The sequence below is a fragment of the Carassius auratus genome, chromosome 35, assembly GCF_003368295.1.
Source record: "Carassius auratus strain Wakin chromosome 35, ASM336829v1, whole genome shotgun sequence".
Classification (NCBI taxonomy): Eukaryota; Metazoa; Chordata; class Actinopteri; order Cypriniformes; family Cyprinidae; genus Carassius; species Carassius auratus.
The window spans coordinates 16455103-16473148 of record NC_039277.1 but is presented as its reverse complement, the minus strand read 5'-3'; the positions used below and the strand labels follow the sequence as shown (position 1 = coordinate 16473148).

Here is an 18046-nt window from a genome sequence, read left to right as displayed (position 1 = left end):
ACATCCAGTCCCTAAAGCCGCCCTGACCTTGTCATCATCTCAAAAAAAAAAGAAAGTCCCAACCACACTGTACATAACAGCAAATGCTATATAAGTGATAAGTAATAATGTATTTTTCTTAATTTAGAGCACAGTCAACATAACAGGTGCAAATTCCCTGTCTTAATGTTGAATGTCTTGCCGTTAAATAATAATGAATTTATTGACGTACTGTACATTTCTTTTTATTTTATGCCGTTTTACTTTCTTTGAAGAGTCTTTAAAGCTCTCCATGTCTTTAGAAAATACGGAGTTATCTGTTTTTTATAATACCACATTTTGTGATGAATTTTAAAATGTCATTTAATATTAAATGTAATATTATGAATATTAATATTATGATATTGTAATATTAATGCATTTGTAACATCTTTTCAGATTATATAAATATTAATATTAGACCATTTCAATCACTTGTGTCCTCTCTGCAGATCTGGCAAAATGTTACCGAAGAACTGGACAACTATCACTGAGTTTATCATTGTGGGATTCCCTGGACTCCATCCAGACTATTACGGCCTGGTCTCTGCCATTTTTTTTGTCGTCTACATGACCACAGTGGCCGGTAACACTGTTTTCCTGGTCCTGTTTATCACGTCGGAAAGACTCAGGAAGCCTATGTACATCATCCTTGCAAACCTGGCAATGTCTGACATGTGTTTTTCCACTGTTGCCTTACCTAAAATCATAGCCAGGTACTGGTTTAATGCTGGAGCAACCCCTTTCCATGCTTGCTTCTTCCAAATGGAGCTAATTCACTATTTTGGGACATTAAACTCTCTGATAATGATGATCATGGCTCTCGATCGCTATGTGGCTATTTGTTATTCTCTGAGATACCAGACTGTTATGACTAACCGCATCACGTACATCCTAAATGCAACAGTGTGGGTAACTGCCTTCATCGCTCCCACAATAGCCACCCTGCACTCTCAACAGCTTCCTTACTGTGGCCCTAAACTGATTGTTCAATGCTACTGCGACCACATCTCTATTATCAGCCTGGCCTGTGCTGAAAACAGCAAGCAGATATTGGTGGCCTTGTGCGTGGCCCTGCTTGTGCTCCTTCTCCCTCTGGCCTTCATCATTTACTCTTACTGTCACATCATAGGGTCTGTAATGAGGCTGTCGAGCTCTCAGAGTCGCTGGAAAAGTTTCGCTACCTGCAGCACACAGTTGTGCATTATCGCTCTGTTTTATGTGCCTCGCTGCGCCGTGTATATAGCCAGTTTCCTGCAAATCCAAATCAGCAGAGATTTCAGGATACTTCTTATATTGCTTTACAGCCTCATTCCACCACTGATAAACCCCTTCATCTATTGTTTACGTACTCAGGAGATCAGGATAATTGTGAGCCAGTGGGTGAGCAGGCAAAAGACCTTTAGAGAGATGTCCAGAATTAATGTGATCACTCTATAAACAAAATTTTTCTGTGGAGTTTTAATAGGATCAACCTTACAATGATTTACTGTACGTGAAGCAACTGAATAAATTCTTGTGATTTGTAACTGTTTTTTAATGTTGTATTGTGAAGTATTCCAGTGAAATCTGGTGGTTCCAATCAAAGTCCTTTATTCTACAGTCTTTTTTCCAAGAAAAGATGACCAAAACATCTGTTTTGTTATGAACAACAGCATCCATAATATTAGCTCCTTTTGTAAGTACAGCATGTAAAACAGATCAGTACATATAAATATGTCCACCCATTTGAATTACAGGTTTTTAACAATCTAATAGACTTGACGTGATGCATATTTTTCAGTCATACATAAATGAAACGGGTGAGAATCAGGTAAGATTCACAAAAAAAACAAAACAAAAAAACACATGGCATAGTGTATTATTAATTATTTGAACTATTTTATTTAAAGAAAACTATTTTCAAAATGCATTTATTGCACAAATCCTTTAAAATCATCAGAAATTCATTAATTGGGAAAACAATTGAATTTATACTATTAAAATGTATGAACATGGTTAAAATATGGCTACTGTAGCTGTGAAACATAGATTAAATGACAGGAACAAACTGGATTTATTCATGATAAATGTATAAACCTGGTTTCTGTGTATAAAGTCACATGCATTTTAATAATTTTTTTTAGTTTAAATTAAGACTGTGTAATCCATATGGATAGAAATTTCACATGTCATTCAAATACATAATTAAATTTAGGCCTAAATGTTTTTGAGTGCAGAAGTGCCATAATATATTGCATTACAATGAAAACTGCTGCTGTCTGTGGATACTTGTCTGAGACTTAAAATGAATGACAATTAAACTAAATTAATAAACCTATGACTCTCTTGATTGCCCTGTAACTTTTTAACAGGGAAGACATGAGGGATATATGTATATATATATTTATAATATTATAATATTTTTTAATATTTGTATTAAAAATTTTAATTAATCTGATTTTCCCTCGCTTTTTGCACCCCCTGATGGTGACCTTTGCATATGCTGATGAAATTACTTTAAAAATAAATAAATAAATAAATAATTTTTTAACAAATAAAATATTTTTTTATTATTATTATTATTATTATTATTATAAATTTTATGGAAAAACAAATAATTATGTTCGTTTGTTTTTTATTAAATTTGCAACATGCCCTTAATTTGCTTTCAAGAGACACTAGACAGACCCTGAAGATTGTGGACTGATGGGAAAAAAAGAACTGAGATTATTTACACTGAGGAATCCAGTAGATAAGAGTCCAATTAATGTATATACTGACACTTATAAACAACAAAAACCCATGAGATCCGATGACAGGCAGAAAAAAACTTGCAATGACACCAACTGTAAGAGAAAAGATTTACTAACATTTAATAATTAACCATATAGTTCTTATTTCATAAGCAGCTTTATAAAACTTGTGATAAAGCAATGACATTTTAGTTGGTTTGGTGTCTATTGATAATTCAGCACTCTCAGCACTGTTTAACTGCACTGCAAAGCTACGGTGATTAAAATAATCTAAAATACAAATTAAATTAAATTCTGGCCAGCCTATATACAGTCCTAATGTCTGAGACAAGAACTGAAAATTCTTCTCTTTTTATTTCTGTAATAGTAATATCTTGCCATTTTTACCATTAGGCATGTCATTATTATGCTTATGGCAGCAGATGAGGCCTGATATGAGGCCTGTTTTTTCCACCTGTATGATTAAGGTGACTTCATGAGCTATGATTGACATCCAGTCCCTAAAGCCGCCCTGACCTTGTCATCATCTCAAAAAAAAAAAAAAGAAAGTCCCAACCACACTGTACATAACAGCAAATGCTATATAAGTGATAAGTAATAATGTATTTCTTAATTTAGAGCACAGTCAACATAACAGGTGCAAATTCCCTGTCTTAATGTTGAATGTCTTGCTGTTTAATAATAATGAATTTATTGACATACTGTACAGTTCATTTTATGGCGTTTTACTTTCTTGAAAGAGTCTTTAAAGCTCTCCATGTCTTTAGAAAATACAGAGTTATCTGTTTTTTGTAATACCACATTTTTACAATGAATTTTAAAATATCATTTAATATTAAATTTGACATTTTAAGTGTAATATTATGATGTTGTAATATTCATGTATTTGTAACATCTTTTCAGATTATATAAATTTTAAAATTAGACCATTTCAATCACTTGTGTCCTCTCTGCAGATCTGGCAAAATGTTACCGAAGAACTGGACAACTATCACTGAGTTTATCATTGTGGGATTCCCTGGACTGCATCCAGACTATTACGGCCTGGTCTCTGCCATTTTTTTTGTCGTCTACATGACCACAGTGGCCGGTAACACTGTTTTCCTGGTCCTGTTTATCACTTCGGAAAGACTCAGTAAGCCTATGTACATCATCCTTGCAAACCTGGCAATGTCTGACATGTGTTTTTCCAATGTTGCCTTACCTAAAATCATAGCCAGGTACTGGTTTAATGCTGGAGCAACCCCTTTCCATGCTTGCTTCTTCCAAATGGAGCTAATTCACTATTTTGGGACATTAAACTCTCTGATAATGATGATCATGGCTCTTGATCGCTATGTGGCTATTTGTTATTCTCTGAGATACCAGACTGTTATGACTAACCGCATCACGTACATCCTAAATGCAACAGTGTGGGTGACTGCCTTCATCGCTCCCACAATAACCACCCTGCACTCTCAACAGCTTCCTTACTGTGGCCCTAAACTGATTGTTCAATGCTACTGCGACCACATCTCTATTATCAGCCTGGCCTGTGCTGAAAACAGCAAGCAGATATTGGTGGCCTTGTGCGTAGCCCTGCTTGTGCTCCTTCTCCCTCTGGCCTTCATCATTTACTCTTACTGTCACATCATAGGGTCTGTAATGAGGCTGTCGAGCTCTCAGAGTCGCTGGAAAAGTTTCGCCACCTGCAGCACACAGTTGTGCATTATCGCTCTGTTTTATGTGCCTCGCTGCGCCGTGTATATAGCCAGTTTCCTGCAAATCCAAATCAGCAGAGATTTCAGGATACTTCTTATATTGCTTTACAGCCTCATTCCACCACTGATAAACCCCTTCATCTATTGTTTACGTACTCAGGAGATCAGGATAATTGTGAGCCAGTGGGTGAGCAGGCAAAAGACCTTTAGAGAGATGTCCAGAATTAATGTGATCACTCTATAAACAAAATTTTTCTGTGGAGTTTTAATAGGATCAACCTTACAATGATTTACTGTACGTGAAGCAACTGAATAAATTCTTGTGATTTATAACTGTTTTTTAATGTTGTATTGTGAAGTATTCCAGTGAAATCTGGTGGTTCCAATCAAAGTCCTTTATTCTATAGTCTTTTTTCCAAGAAAAGATTACCAAAACATCTGTTTTGTTATGAACAACAGCATCTATAATATTAGATCCTTTTGTTTGTACAGCATGTAAAAAATATATATATATATTATATATATATATATATATATATATATATATATATATATATATATATATATATAGGCCTAAATTAAAAATGTATGTATCTGAAGTATGTCCACCCATTTGAATTACAGGTTTTTAACAAAATCTAATAGAATTAACGTGATGTATATTTTTCAGTCATACATAAATGAAACGGGTGAGAATCAGGTAAGACCCTCAAAAAAAAATAATAATAATAATAAATCTTGGCATAATGTATTATGAATTATTTGAATCTATTTTATTTAAACAAAACTATTTTGAAAATGCATTTATTGCACAAATCCCTTTAAAATCATCAGAAATTCATTAACTTTGAAAACAATTGAATTTATACTATTAAAATCTATGAACATGGTTAAAATATGGCTACTGTAGCTGTGAAACATAGATTAAATGACAGGAACAAACTGGATTTATTCATGATAAATGTATAAACCTGGTTTCTGTGTATAGTCATATGCATTTTAATAATTTTATTAATTTAAATTAAGACTGTGTAATCCATATGGATAGAAATTTCATGTGCCATTCAAATACATAATTAAATTTAGGCCTAAATGTTTTTGGGTGCAGAAGTGCCATAATATATTGCATTACAATGAAAACAGCTGCTGTCTGTGGATACTTGTCTGAGACTTAAAATGAATGACAATTAAACTAAATTAATAAACCTATGACTCTCTTGATTGCCCTGTAACTTTTTAACAGGGAAGACATGCGGGACATGAGGAATATATATATATATATTGTCACAGGGTGAAGAATCACTCGACAAGGGGTGCGTGAATTAAATGCCCTGGAGGGTGGATTTATTTATAAGTGTAGGGTACCTGGTGAAGTGAGCTGATCCGCTTTCTGGTGCCAATCAAGGTGAAAGTGGGTGTCCTGACGTGCTCCAAAGTGGGTGGGCTGTCGGTCACTCGCTGCTTTCTGCGAAGAAATGAGAGAGGGATTAGACCAGCGTTGCATTCGGTTCAAGAACGTCTTCTGAGTGCCGCGTGTGCTGCTTAAGAGGGTGCAGGCTGACGGGGAGCAGCTGTGACCGATCAGCCGGTGATGAGGACGTTCAGGTGTTTTCTGTTGGTTGCCAGGGCGACGCTGATTCCTCCGGGAACGCTCGTCACACCCCCACCCCCCACCCAAGCGTCGTTCGGGTCCTGTGAACATATGTAGACAGTAGGGGTGAAGTTAGGGGAGGCTGGGGAATGACCCCTGACAGACCTGCATAAGCTTTCCAGATTCGGCAGAGGCCATCGGTGTTCGCGTTGGCGGCCCGGGCTCGATGGGGAACTTCAAAGTGGAAGTCCTGGAGCGCTAGGAACCAGCGAGTCACCCTGGTGTTGGTGTCCTTGGCGCGGGCGTTGGTGTCGGTTACCAGGGTGAACTTGCAGCCTAGGAGGTAGTACCAGAGCTCCAGGACTGCCCACCTGATGGCCAGGGCTTCCCTCTCCACGGCGACATACTTCCTCTCAGCTGGGGACAGCTTCCTGCTGATGTAAATGATCTTCCTGCAGCAGGAAGGGGCAGCTAAAGTCCGGGGCGCGGAGTACAGGTGAGGACGTGAGAGGCGCTTTGACCTGGGCGAAGGCCTCTTCCGCCGATGGAGTCCAACATACTTTCTCCGGCTGCCCCTTCCTGGTCAGGTCTGTCAGGGGGGCGGCTAAAGAGGAGAAGTTGAGGATAAAACATCGGTAATAACCTGCCAACCCCAAGAAGGCTCATACCTGGGTCTTTGTCCAGGGTCTTGGGGCGGCGTGGATGGCTTCGACTTTCTTGTCCTGTGGCCGGATGAGACCTCGGCCGACTTGGAAGCCCAGGTACTTGGCCTCAGAGAGGGCTAGGTGGCATTTTCGAGGGGTTGGCGTTGAGCTCTGAGAGCTCAGCAGACAATCCAGATGTTCTACCCATGCCTTGGAATGGATCACGACATCATCCAGGTAGGCCACCGCGTACGCCTGGTGGGGCCACAGGATGATGTCCATCATTCGCTGGAAAGTCGTGGGGGCCCCATGTAGGCAGAAGGGAAGGGTCAGGTACTGCCAATGGCCACTGGGGGTGGAGAAGGCAGTCTTCGACTTGGCGGTCTCGGAAAGCGGTACCTGCCAATAGCCCTTGGTGAGGTCCAGGGTACTGATGTACCGGGCCCTTCCTACACTGGTCCAGCAGCTTGTCGACCCGAGGCATGGGGTACCCGTCAAACTCAGAGACTTCGTTCAGGTGGCGGAAGTCATTACAAAAGCGGAGGGTGCCATCCGGCTTTGGGACCATCACAATGGGGCTGGACCACGGACTCCAGGATGGTTCTATTACCCCCAACTTCAGCATTTGTTGGACCTCTTCCTCAATAGCCTGCCGATGAGCTTCCGGGACCCGGTAGGGCCATTGCCTGATGACAACTCCTGGGGGCGTCCTGATGTGGTGCTGAAGCACGTTGGTCTGCCCGGGCTGGGTGGAGAACACATCCTGGAACTGACTGACCAGGTGATGCAGCTCCGTCTTCTGGGCAGCCGAGAGGTGGGGGTGGGGGTTGACATCCACAACCACGGGCTCGGTGAGGCTCAGGGCAGCTACTTGGTTCCGGGTCCCCACCCATTTCTTCAGGAGGTTGATGTGATAGAGTTGCTCCACCTGCTGTCATCCCGGCTGTCTCAGGCGGTATGTGACCGGCCCAATCCTCTCCACCACCGAGTAGGGTCCTTTCCAGGAGCCCAGGAATTTGCATGCGGAGCTGGGGACCAGGACCATGACGTGGTCTCCCGGTTGGAACTCCCATGGTTGGGCTGCCCGATCGTAGTGACGTTGCTGCGCTTGGTGGGTCATGGTGAGGTATTCCCGGACTCGGTCACTCGGTCGATCAGTTCCCTCTTCTTGTCCTCAGCCGCTACGCTGCTAAGCATTTGCTTGAGGGTTTGGTTAAATCTCTCTACGAGCCCATAGGTCTGGGGGTGAAAGATGGTGCTCCTCAACTGCTTCACCCGCAGCAGCCTGCAGAGGTCCGCCATTAGCCGGGACATGAAGGGGTTCCCTGGTCAGTCAAGATCTCCGAGGGGAGGCCGACTCAGCTGGCCAGCAGAAACAGATCCTGGGCGATGGACTTTGCGGTGGCCTTCCGCAGGGGGACTGCTTCTGAGTACCGGGTGGCATAGTCGACGATGACCAGGATGTGCTCATGCCCTCGGGCAGACTTCGGCAATGGCCCCACTATATCCATTCCAATCTGCTCGAAGGGCACCTCGATGATAGGCAGCGGGATCAGCGGGCTAAGGGGGAGGAGTCCTGGGCGACGTGGCTTAACAGGTCGGGCAGGCTTGGCAGAACCACTTTACTTCAGCCTCCAGGCCCGGCCGGTGGAAGCGGTCGCGGATGCGTTGGGTGGTGTTGGCTGCTGTGAAGTGTCCTGCCATGGGGTGGGAATGGGCCAGTTCCAGGATGGTCTCGGTGACACAATACAGCAGGCCATTCTCTATGACAAAATGTGGGAGAGGGTGGGGCCGGGGGAGGACGTCTCTCCATCCACGACTCGCACCTAACTCCAACAGTGCTTGAGTCGGTCGTCATCCCGCTGTTCCTTGGCGAAAGAGCCCCCTCTAACGGCCTGTTGGTACAAATCATAGAAAAGATTAGTAGATTGGGAGGGGGCCTCACCTTCTCTCCCACTGTCGGAGACGAGCAGGGCCGGTACTTGGCGAGTGTCTCCGTGCACACAGGTAATCGGCAGGAATTTTTTCTGGCCGCTTCGAGGGGTGCACAACTGTGACTGGATGAGGGTGACCACACTGCCTGAGTCCAGCATGGCCCGGAATCGTCTTCCATCCACCTTCACCTCTGCTTCGGGTTTCCCGCTGGTACTCGCTGGTGGACGATGCAGCCTGCCAGCCAGGCTCGCGGAGGCGATGGTGGGTGTGCGCTAGGCATGGGCTCATCTCGCGGTGGGGGAACCGTCGGCCTGCTGGCCGGTCGCGCGGTGCCTTCGAGCGGGCATTGTTCCTGGACCACCATCCGGGGGAATGGCGGCAGCCGGTCCCCTGCCCCGCTGGGATGGACAGCATCCGCCAGCTCGATCACCTCCACCAGCTCCCGGACGTTACTTGGGTTCCTCATCCCGACGGCTTGTCGGTGGGAGCCACTCGTTCCGCTACCTGTGTTGGGGTGGGGTCTTCCTCCAGCAACCAATGCTGGGCGATGCGACTGAGTTCGGCTGCCTGAGCCCGGGCTGGCACCCAGGGCTTTGTATTCCCATTCGTGAAACTACTGGGAAGCGCACACAGGGGAGAGGCCGAGCCTCGCCAGGATTTCTCGCTTGACTTCGGCATAGTTGTCGGCCGTCGTCAAGGGGAGCAAGAAGTAAAGCCCTCTGTGCTTCACCGGTGAGGAGGGGTGCCAGCGCACGTGCCCATTCCTCCTCGGGCCATCTCTCACGGTGGGCAGTGTTCTCGAAGACTTGAAGGAAGGCCTCCACATCGTCATCGGCTGTCATTTTTGGTAACAGGCGGGTGGCTTGCGCCCGAGGCTCAGGTAGCGGAACGCGCTGGGCTGCGGCAGCCCGGACGGCAGGCGTGTTCCTCCTCCGTCCTGCCCAGGCGAGTGGCGAGGTGTACCGCTATTTGCTGCTGGTGGATGCTTACTTCAGCAAGGCATTGTAAGACGTCCTACATCGCGGGGAAACGCACGCTGCCTTCCGTGGTGCTGGTGACACAAACAGGGAAAGAGGGAAAAAATTAGGAGTTGGGGCGGTGATCTTGTCGGTGATTCTTCACTGTTCTGCCCGCATTCTCCACCACTTGTCACGGGGTGAAGAATCACTCGACAAGGGGTGCGTGAATTAAATGCCCCGGAGGGTGGATTTATTTATAAGTGTAGGGTGCCTGGTGAAGTGAGCTGATCCTCTTTCTGGTGGCTGGTGCTGATCTCCCCATTAATTGACTACTAACAATTTATACATGTTGATTTACATATCTGAATGAAAAAAACATGAATTCCTTAACATTGCAATATATGTTTATTGCTCTTAAAATTACAAAATAAAAGACTGACTAAGAATGCATTACTTTGCACTTGTATAGAGATAGCATTCAATAAAACCTTGAAGCCTTGAAAACACATAGCTTACTGAAACAAGCTTACTGAACACATAGGGCCTAGCTTACTGAAAAAAAGTTATTCTTTCAGATGAAAATAACAGAATAATTACTTGATGTCTAGCATTCAATAAAAAAGGTCACCCAAAATAATTGTTTAGAGCAACTGAAAGAATACAGTAACCAATGTAAACTTGAGGGCTTTAAGCTAATACAGAGAGTGCTTTTCCAAAAAAAAAAAAAAATTAACAGTGGGAGCCAGCAACCTGTCATGGAGAAAAAAAAATCTCTGAATGCTCCACGTGAAACCTTGGTGTTCCGCCCTTTTACTATAGTGTCTAATGATTTTGGTTAATATGCACGAGAGAGAGAGAGAGAGAGCGCAAGACAGCGCTCGTGTAGTTTGAAGACTGTGAGTGCGCGAGCGCGCGTGAAACTTTGGTGTTTCGCCTTTTTCGATCGTGTTTAATGATTTTGATTAAAATGCACAAGGGAGAGAGAGAGCAAGAAGCGCTCGTGTTGTTTGAAGACTGTGAGTGAAGACAGCCAGGGCTCTCTCTCATACGCGCCCTGTCAGGCGCAGCAGTCATTCTATTCTACATCACTCACCGATCAAATAAGGCTTTGACAGCCGCCAAAAAAAAAGATCAATAGAGAAAAACCCCTGGATTGGTTATATAACGTTGGACAGAATATTGATCCGGTCATCCGTATATTCAGCGCACATAAGGTAAACGTTTTGCATAGGTTTTTTAGAGAAATAAAAACGACGAATCGATGTGCATATTTTTGCGTCGACGTATTTTTTGCGTCAACGTCATCGATGACCTCGACGCGTTGTCCCAGCCCTATTAAACATAAAATATTATTTAAATTCTGTATTCAATTTATCTATATGTTAAAATGAAAATAAAAAATAATATTTATATAATTTATATAATATTTCGTTTCATTGTAATGGCTGTATATATATATATATATATATATATATATATATATATATATATATATATATATATATACACACATATCCCTAAACTAAGTACATTTCTGCAGCTGTTCTTATGTTAAAATGAAAACAAAAGGAGGCAGTGGTTTTTGATATTCTATTTAGTTTTATTGTAAATATACAGAGAGGAAAATTGCAGTAATCAAGACGAGCTGACAAGTTATGAAGTACGCTGCTGTTTGCAGTATTACCGGATTCGCGTCGTCGAGGACATCACACTCCCGAGTCGAATAAGCAAAATCTGAACTACTGAGGGTGCACGTCCAAAAACCTACGTCACCAGTCTATTTGCCTAATCTTCCCGGTACTTTACACCACGGTGGACACGCAGAAAGCAACAGGTCTGGGGGGAAAAAGGTTCCTGGTACAAATGTTCAGGGTAATTTCGGTGGAAACGCGGCAATACAGGATTTAACACTGATCCTACAGCTATACATTTAATGAAACTACAAGCAGAACATTGGCATCACCACTGATCACGAGTCAATGTTTTGTTCATTATCTGGCTAGGCTCTGTGTTCATCTTCAGTTCTCTCTTCACAGCAGTTCAGTCAGTGTACTGTTTGAGTAAATGAACTCAGAGGGAGTGTCAGCAAAACAAAAAAGTTAACAGCTTAAGTCATTTGCGGATTAATGCTTTTTGGAGACGTGAACCGTTTAAAACGATTCAGTTCGATTTGGTGAACTGGTTCAAGAAGATCTGGTTACATCGAATGATTCGTTCGCGAACCGGATATCACTACACTGTTGTGTTTTGAACTCTCTCACAACAGACACTGAAGAGAAGACAATGATGAATAAAGTCATATTTTTTTGCTATTTTTGGACCAAAATGTATTTTCGATGCTTCAAAATATTCTAACTGACCCTCTGATGTCACATGGATTACTTTGATGATGTTTTTCCTACCTTTCAGGATATGGACAGTATACCGTACACACAGTTTCAATGGAGGGACTGAGAGCTCTCAGACTAAATCTAAAATATCTTAAACTGTGTCCCAAAGATGAACGGAGGTCTTAAGTGTTTGGAACAACATGATGGTGAGTTATTAATGACATAATTTTAATTTTTCTGTGAACTAACCCTTTAAGCCTTAAAGTTCTGCATAATTAAGGCCGTGGCCACTTGAGTGACAGGTGGATTGCCGTTGCTGACACTGCCGTCGAGCTAGGTGGGCATGGCTTCAGCAAACAGCTCCTTTTTGCTCATTTTCGATTGTCCAGGAGAGTCGCGCTGTGACACACTGCCAAGATGGTGACACCCCGCTCTGCACACTTTGAGCTTCAAAATGCTCTTCAAGAGTCTACTGGTGACGTCACGGACACTACATCAATGTTTTGATACAATCTATGTGTTAACACGTCCTTTCTGCACTGTCGAGCTCGGTTCATTGAGCTGTGCCAATGATGGGTAAGTGCTGCGCAAACACTTTAATACCGCACTGTTTCATCCTACTTTTATGGTGGCTGAGAGAGCTCAACGTGCTGCAACTTAAGAAAACACATGCAAAAAAAAAAAAAAAAAACATCATTAGTTTGACAACACAAGTGTTGCAAATCCTCACAACATATGCAAATTAAGAAACTTCTGCAAATCTTCACAACACACGCAAATTAAGAAACGCGCTGCAAATCCTCACAACACATTCAAAATTAAGAAACAATGAAGCATTGCAAATTTATTTTCATTAACCTTAAGTTATATTTAGTGGAGGATATTAAATTAAGTTAACCCTTTTAATTAAGTAAAATACGCCATGACGAGGAAAAAACATATATAAGTCGCACCGGACTATAAGTCACATTTATTTAGAACCAAGAACCAAAAGAAAACATTACCGTCTACAGCCGCGAGAGGGCGCTCTATGTTTTCAGTGTAGACTACAAGCAAAGAGTATAGAAGCTATCTTTGCTTCAAGAGCACTGAGCAGCATAGAGTGCCCTCTGGCGGCTGTAGACTGTAATGTTTTCTGTTAGTTCATTTCTCTCGGTTCATGTCAAATTAATTTTGATAAATAAGTCGCACCTGACTATAAGTCGCAGGACCAGTCAAACTATGAAAAAAAAGTGTGACTTATAGTCCAGAAAATACGGTAATTGTGTAATTAATTAGCTTATTTAGGCTAATAATATCCAAAAGACAAAATAATTATGCAATCAGTGTAAGAAAAAACAACAACTCACCTTTCAGTTCACCAACAACTCCACTGACCAGTAGCCACTGCATAATAATCAAATCCCAGCCGGGTCTGATACTTTTTTGGGTGCCCTTGAAACATTTCCATTGTGGTCAGTGAGTGCTATTTGCAGCGCTTTAATTTGCATGTGTTGTGAGGAATCTGATGAAGATGTTTTCTCCATTTGCTAGTGTTTTTTCAATTTGCATGTAATTTCTTAAGTTGCAGCGCACTGAGCTCTCTCAGCCACCATACTTAAGGCGTGTTTGGCTTCCCATAGAAACATTTGGCGGCAGCTGCGTTGTCTGAAGGCCTTGTTCGTCAGGTTTCCATGGTTTCCGCCAAAACAGTTTCTCACTACGGGACGCTTGGCGGCTCAAAATGTTCTATACATTTTTGTGAACGTTTATCTTTTTTTTTCAGACATATTTCAACAAATACAATACATAATAATAACAGCAGTCTATTGAATAGAATATATATATATATATATATATTATATATATATATATATATATATATATATATATATATATATATATATATATATATATATATATATATATAAAAAGAGATTTGACAGCATTTACGATGTGTCTTTTTACCCACGAGATGGCGCAAAAAGATCACAATACGGCACATTCATGCATTAAACAAAAAGAGAAGACCAACCATTGATGATTCATAGAAAAGCTTCTGACATGCAGTGACTTTTACATATATATATATATATATATATATATATATATAAGATCTAAAATTACACAAGATGATTTGATTTAGAATTATGCTGGAGGGGAAAAAAAACATAGATTAAAAAATTAAATAGCCTAGCTCATATGTTTCTGTGTTCTGCAAATACATTTTATACCTAACACTGAAGAGGAACCAAGCCAAACTTCATTCTATAGATCCTCTGGCGAAACACATTTCCCAAACCCCAAAGGTCAGCCCAGTTTTACAACAGCAAATGATTCAAAACATGACCCCTTATGACGTGTCGAGCCATACAGGCATTACCAGTGACTCCACAGCTATAAAATAATCAAACATTGACATCAGCACTGATCACTGAGAGCCGTGACACAGTGAGCCGGAAAAATATTCTAAGCAGATGTCATATAACTTAACAGAGGAATAATTAAGGTATTCGCCGAAATACAAGTCAAAATTTCATTAAAAAACACACTTTATTTCATTGGGTGATTGTTGTATAATTTCTTCATGTTAATATTTCATGAAATGTATAGTTTTAATATATTTATTTTATTATTGATATGATTTATATACAGCTTTTTTAAGTATAATTTAATTTTCAATTCAAGTATGTATTTCAATATCTTTGGGCAATTCAAATCTGTCAAAGCCGTTTTTACCAGTGTGAGTAGTATTTAATGTTAGTGTAACATACAGATCCATTTGTACTTTTGTAAACAGATGTTCTCTGTATGCTTTAGTATGTTTACAGGCAAATGAAACCACAGCTTCTGTTGTAACAGAGTTTTTCATCGTGGGTTTCCCTGGACTCCAGCCCAAATACTACAGCCTGATGGCAGCGTTCTTGCTCTGCATCTACATCGCTGTGATCACTGGAAACTCCCTCATTGTGTTCCTGTTTGTGATTGAGCGCAGCCTCCAAAAGCCCATGTATATTATCATGCTGAGCTTGTCTTTGTCTGATATTGGTTTTTGCACAGTTGCTCTGCCAAAAGTTATATCTCGCTATTGGTTTAATGATGGTTATATTGGCTTCTACATTTGTCTGTTTCAAAGGCAGCTGATTCACTATTTTGGTACCCTGAACTCTCTTATTATGATGATCATGGCAATTGATCGGTACTTGGCGATCTGTTTCCCACTAAGATACCTTGCTTTAATGACGAACCGCATTATGAGGCTTCTAATAGGGTTTTCCTGGGTTACTGCAATGATTGCTCCAACCATTAGCTTATTGCAGACAGTGAAGCTCCCATTCTGTGGGCCAAACATGATCACTCATTGTTTTTGTGATTCTCTATCTATGAACCAACTGGCCTGTGCTGATGCCACCCTCACAAATCTCATTTCATATGCTGTGGCAATGTTTGTGCTTCTCGTGCCATTGTCTTTCATCATCTTTTCTTATTTAAGTATCGTGGTGTCTGTACTTCGAATTGCAAACACACAGGGCCGAATGAAAGCCTTTTCTACCTGTGCAACACAGCTGACTATCATTGTCATCTATTATGTGCCCCGTTTTGTGGTTTACACCACTTCTAACATCCCAAACGCTCAGATGAACAGCAGTCAGAAGATCGCCCTGGTCATGTTCTACAGTCTGCTTCCACCTGTAGTGAACCCCTTCATCTACTTCATCAGGATCAAAGAAATCAGACAGTTCTTTATCAAATTTTGTGTCCACAGAAACAGGATCATCAGTAAGTCGTTAACTATTTCTAAATGAGGTGATCTGACTTTTAGATGTTCTTATCACATTAAACTGGCATGTTATTGTTATGCAGTTATGTGCTGTTGTTGTGCATTTACAATATTTGTTAATATAATAGTCATTTTTCTAATTTGCATTATAATAATATGTATTATAAAAAATATGGAAGGCCATTTATTACTCACTAAATGGATCAATAGGCAACATATAAACTAAATTACAGTGGGTGATAAGCCTTCGATGGTAACCAACAAAAAAAAAATGCTCAGAAGAATAAAAAATATATATGTAAGTTATGAAAAGTTATACTACTTGTACAGTAAAACTAGATTTTAAATACTTATTTTGCATAAAGGTTTTCTTTTTACCTCAGTAATGAAATGACTACATGAAATATTTCTGATTTTAAAAGATAATTTGTCACACCTCCAGCAAAATGTATAATTTGCAGCATATTATACATTTGAATTAGAAATAAATCATAAATCCCCTCATGTCCACCATTGATTGATATAAAGGAAAGTTTTCAAATGAAAGGAATTAATCAATATTGTTATTATTTTGGTGACATGGGCAGCGAGTGTAAATTTTCCAGTATGCACTAGAACACCAGGATTTTTATATTATTATTATTATGAATTGTGTGTGTGTGTGTGTGTGTGTGTTGTTCAAACTGTTATGATTGATATTGTTAATTTGGTTTAGGTTCGTTTTTACCGGTTTTCATGTGTGTTTCTAATAAATTAAAAATACATATTGTGTTTTTTTTCGCTGAAAGCAATTCAAATTATCAAAATCTTATCAAACTGGTTAATTAAAAAAAATTCAATTTAAATAATGTAATATTAATATTAACTGATGCACAAGAAAAAAAAAATGATTCTCACCCTCACCGCGTGGTTTGAGAAGCACGTGCAGGAAGTTGTTTTGTGTGGAAGGCCGTTATTAATCCCCTAGCCTTTCTTGTGGTTCCCATGGTTATTCGTTAGACATTTAAAAACATCATTACATACGTTTTATATGATTATAAATCGTGCGTTTTGTATTCTTCGTGGGGTTAAATTAAAATAAAATCCTTTAAAAGTGTTTCGAATGTGACCAAAACTTGTTTTCGACAAATCTTCATTATATTTCCTATCATATATAATTGTATGCTCAAAATTAAAATGAACAATATCAGCAATAATAAAAACGAATAAATACATGTAAAACCATAAAACTTTTTTAGTGACTAGAAGTTGTGTGTAAATATGATTTTAGCCACAAGGTGGCGCAAAGAGATCACAATAAGATATATTTAACACTCATGACAAGTTTTTGGAAAGGCCTTGTTGAAAAGAATCCAACATTGGTGACTACTAGTAAAATAGCTTTTGAAAAACAACTTTTAGTAATAAATTCACTGTTAAATCACTTTTTAAACAAGTCTCTTATGTTCATCTTAGCTGAATTTCTGTAAAACAGTTTATACATTTATACTGTGAAATATATGAAATATAAATAATAGACATTACTTAAGTGTGTTTTATAAAGTGTTGTATAAAGAATATAAATATAGAACAATGCTAAAAAAAATCTTTTTTATATTGGATTACAAGACTCAAACTTACTATAAACAATCTGAAGGTGAACACAGGATGCTACAAGTATTTCACTTCAATATTCTGGATTCTTTATTCAGTTTGTAGATGTATTTCCACTTGTAGTTTAGAGAATGCGAAGCATTAGTTTATTTACAATTATCTTTTTAAAAACTTCAGCTCTGTACAGTATGTATTTGAACCCTGATAAGGACCAATATTTTTCAGACCTAGTGCGGTGTTAAAAAGCAAAGACCACATGAAAAGAAAAAGGAAGAAAAAAAATTATGAACATTTAAAAAAAAAAAAAAAAAGAAAAAAAGAACAGTAATTTCTTCAGCCATTAGAGATGGATTTGCTGCTGTTAAAGTATATTAAACTGTCAGCGCCTCACTGCTCCAAATGCTAATGTCCTAACTGTTTTGAGACTATCATACACTAAACACCAATATATATATCAACAATCTATAGTTATGTTCTCTATAAGATTCATATTAAATATACTCTACACATATGTAACCTTTGAATACAATTCCCATTTGGAAAAATATTAAAAGGGAGGAGGGGAAAGAAATATTACACAGATTTAGAAATGAAACAGCTCATGTTTCTGTGTTGTGCAAACAAATTTTAAATCTAATAAGGAAGGGGAAATAGAAACCGAGCCAAACTTCATTTCATAGTTATCTTCTGGTTCCAAAAGCAAGCATTAATTTACACCACTACAAAGAAAATAAAGGGCTAAATCTCATTACCCTTCCTGAAAGAGAACAGCTTAGATCGA

At 40.0% G+C, this 18046-nt stretch overlaps 3 protein-coding genes across 3 annotated transcripts; all 3 read left to right on the top strand.

The window, feature by feature from the left end:
• Positions 1-480: 480 nt before the first annotated feature.
• Positions 481-1728, top strand: LOC113054652 (olfactory receptor 1-like). Its single transcript, XM_026220342.1, has one exon. It carries the CDS (start codon positions 481-483, stop codon positions 1456-1458), a length of 978 nt encoding a protein of 325 aa, XP_026076127.1. The 3' UTR covers positions 1459-1728.
• A 1991-nt stretch (positions 1729-3719) lies between these two features.
• Positions 3720-4729, top strand: LOC113054653 (olfactory receptor 1). Its single transcript, XM_026220343.1, has one exon. It carries the CDS (start codon positions 3720-3722, stop codon positions 4695-4697), a length of 978 nt encoding a protein of 325 aa, XP_026076128.1. The 3' UTR covers positions 4698-4729.
• Positions 4730-12484: 7755 nt separating this feature from the next.
• On the top strand, positions 12485-15697 carry LOC113053935 (putative gustatory receptor clone PTE01). Its single transcript, XM_026219094.1, has 2 exons — positions 12485-12488; positions 14712-15697. Exons 1-2 carry the CDS (start codon positions 12485-12487, stop codon positions 15695-15697), a joined length of 990 nt encoding a protein of 329 aa, XP_026074879.1.
• The last annotated feature ends 2349 nt before the right edge of the window (positions 15698-18046 follow it).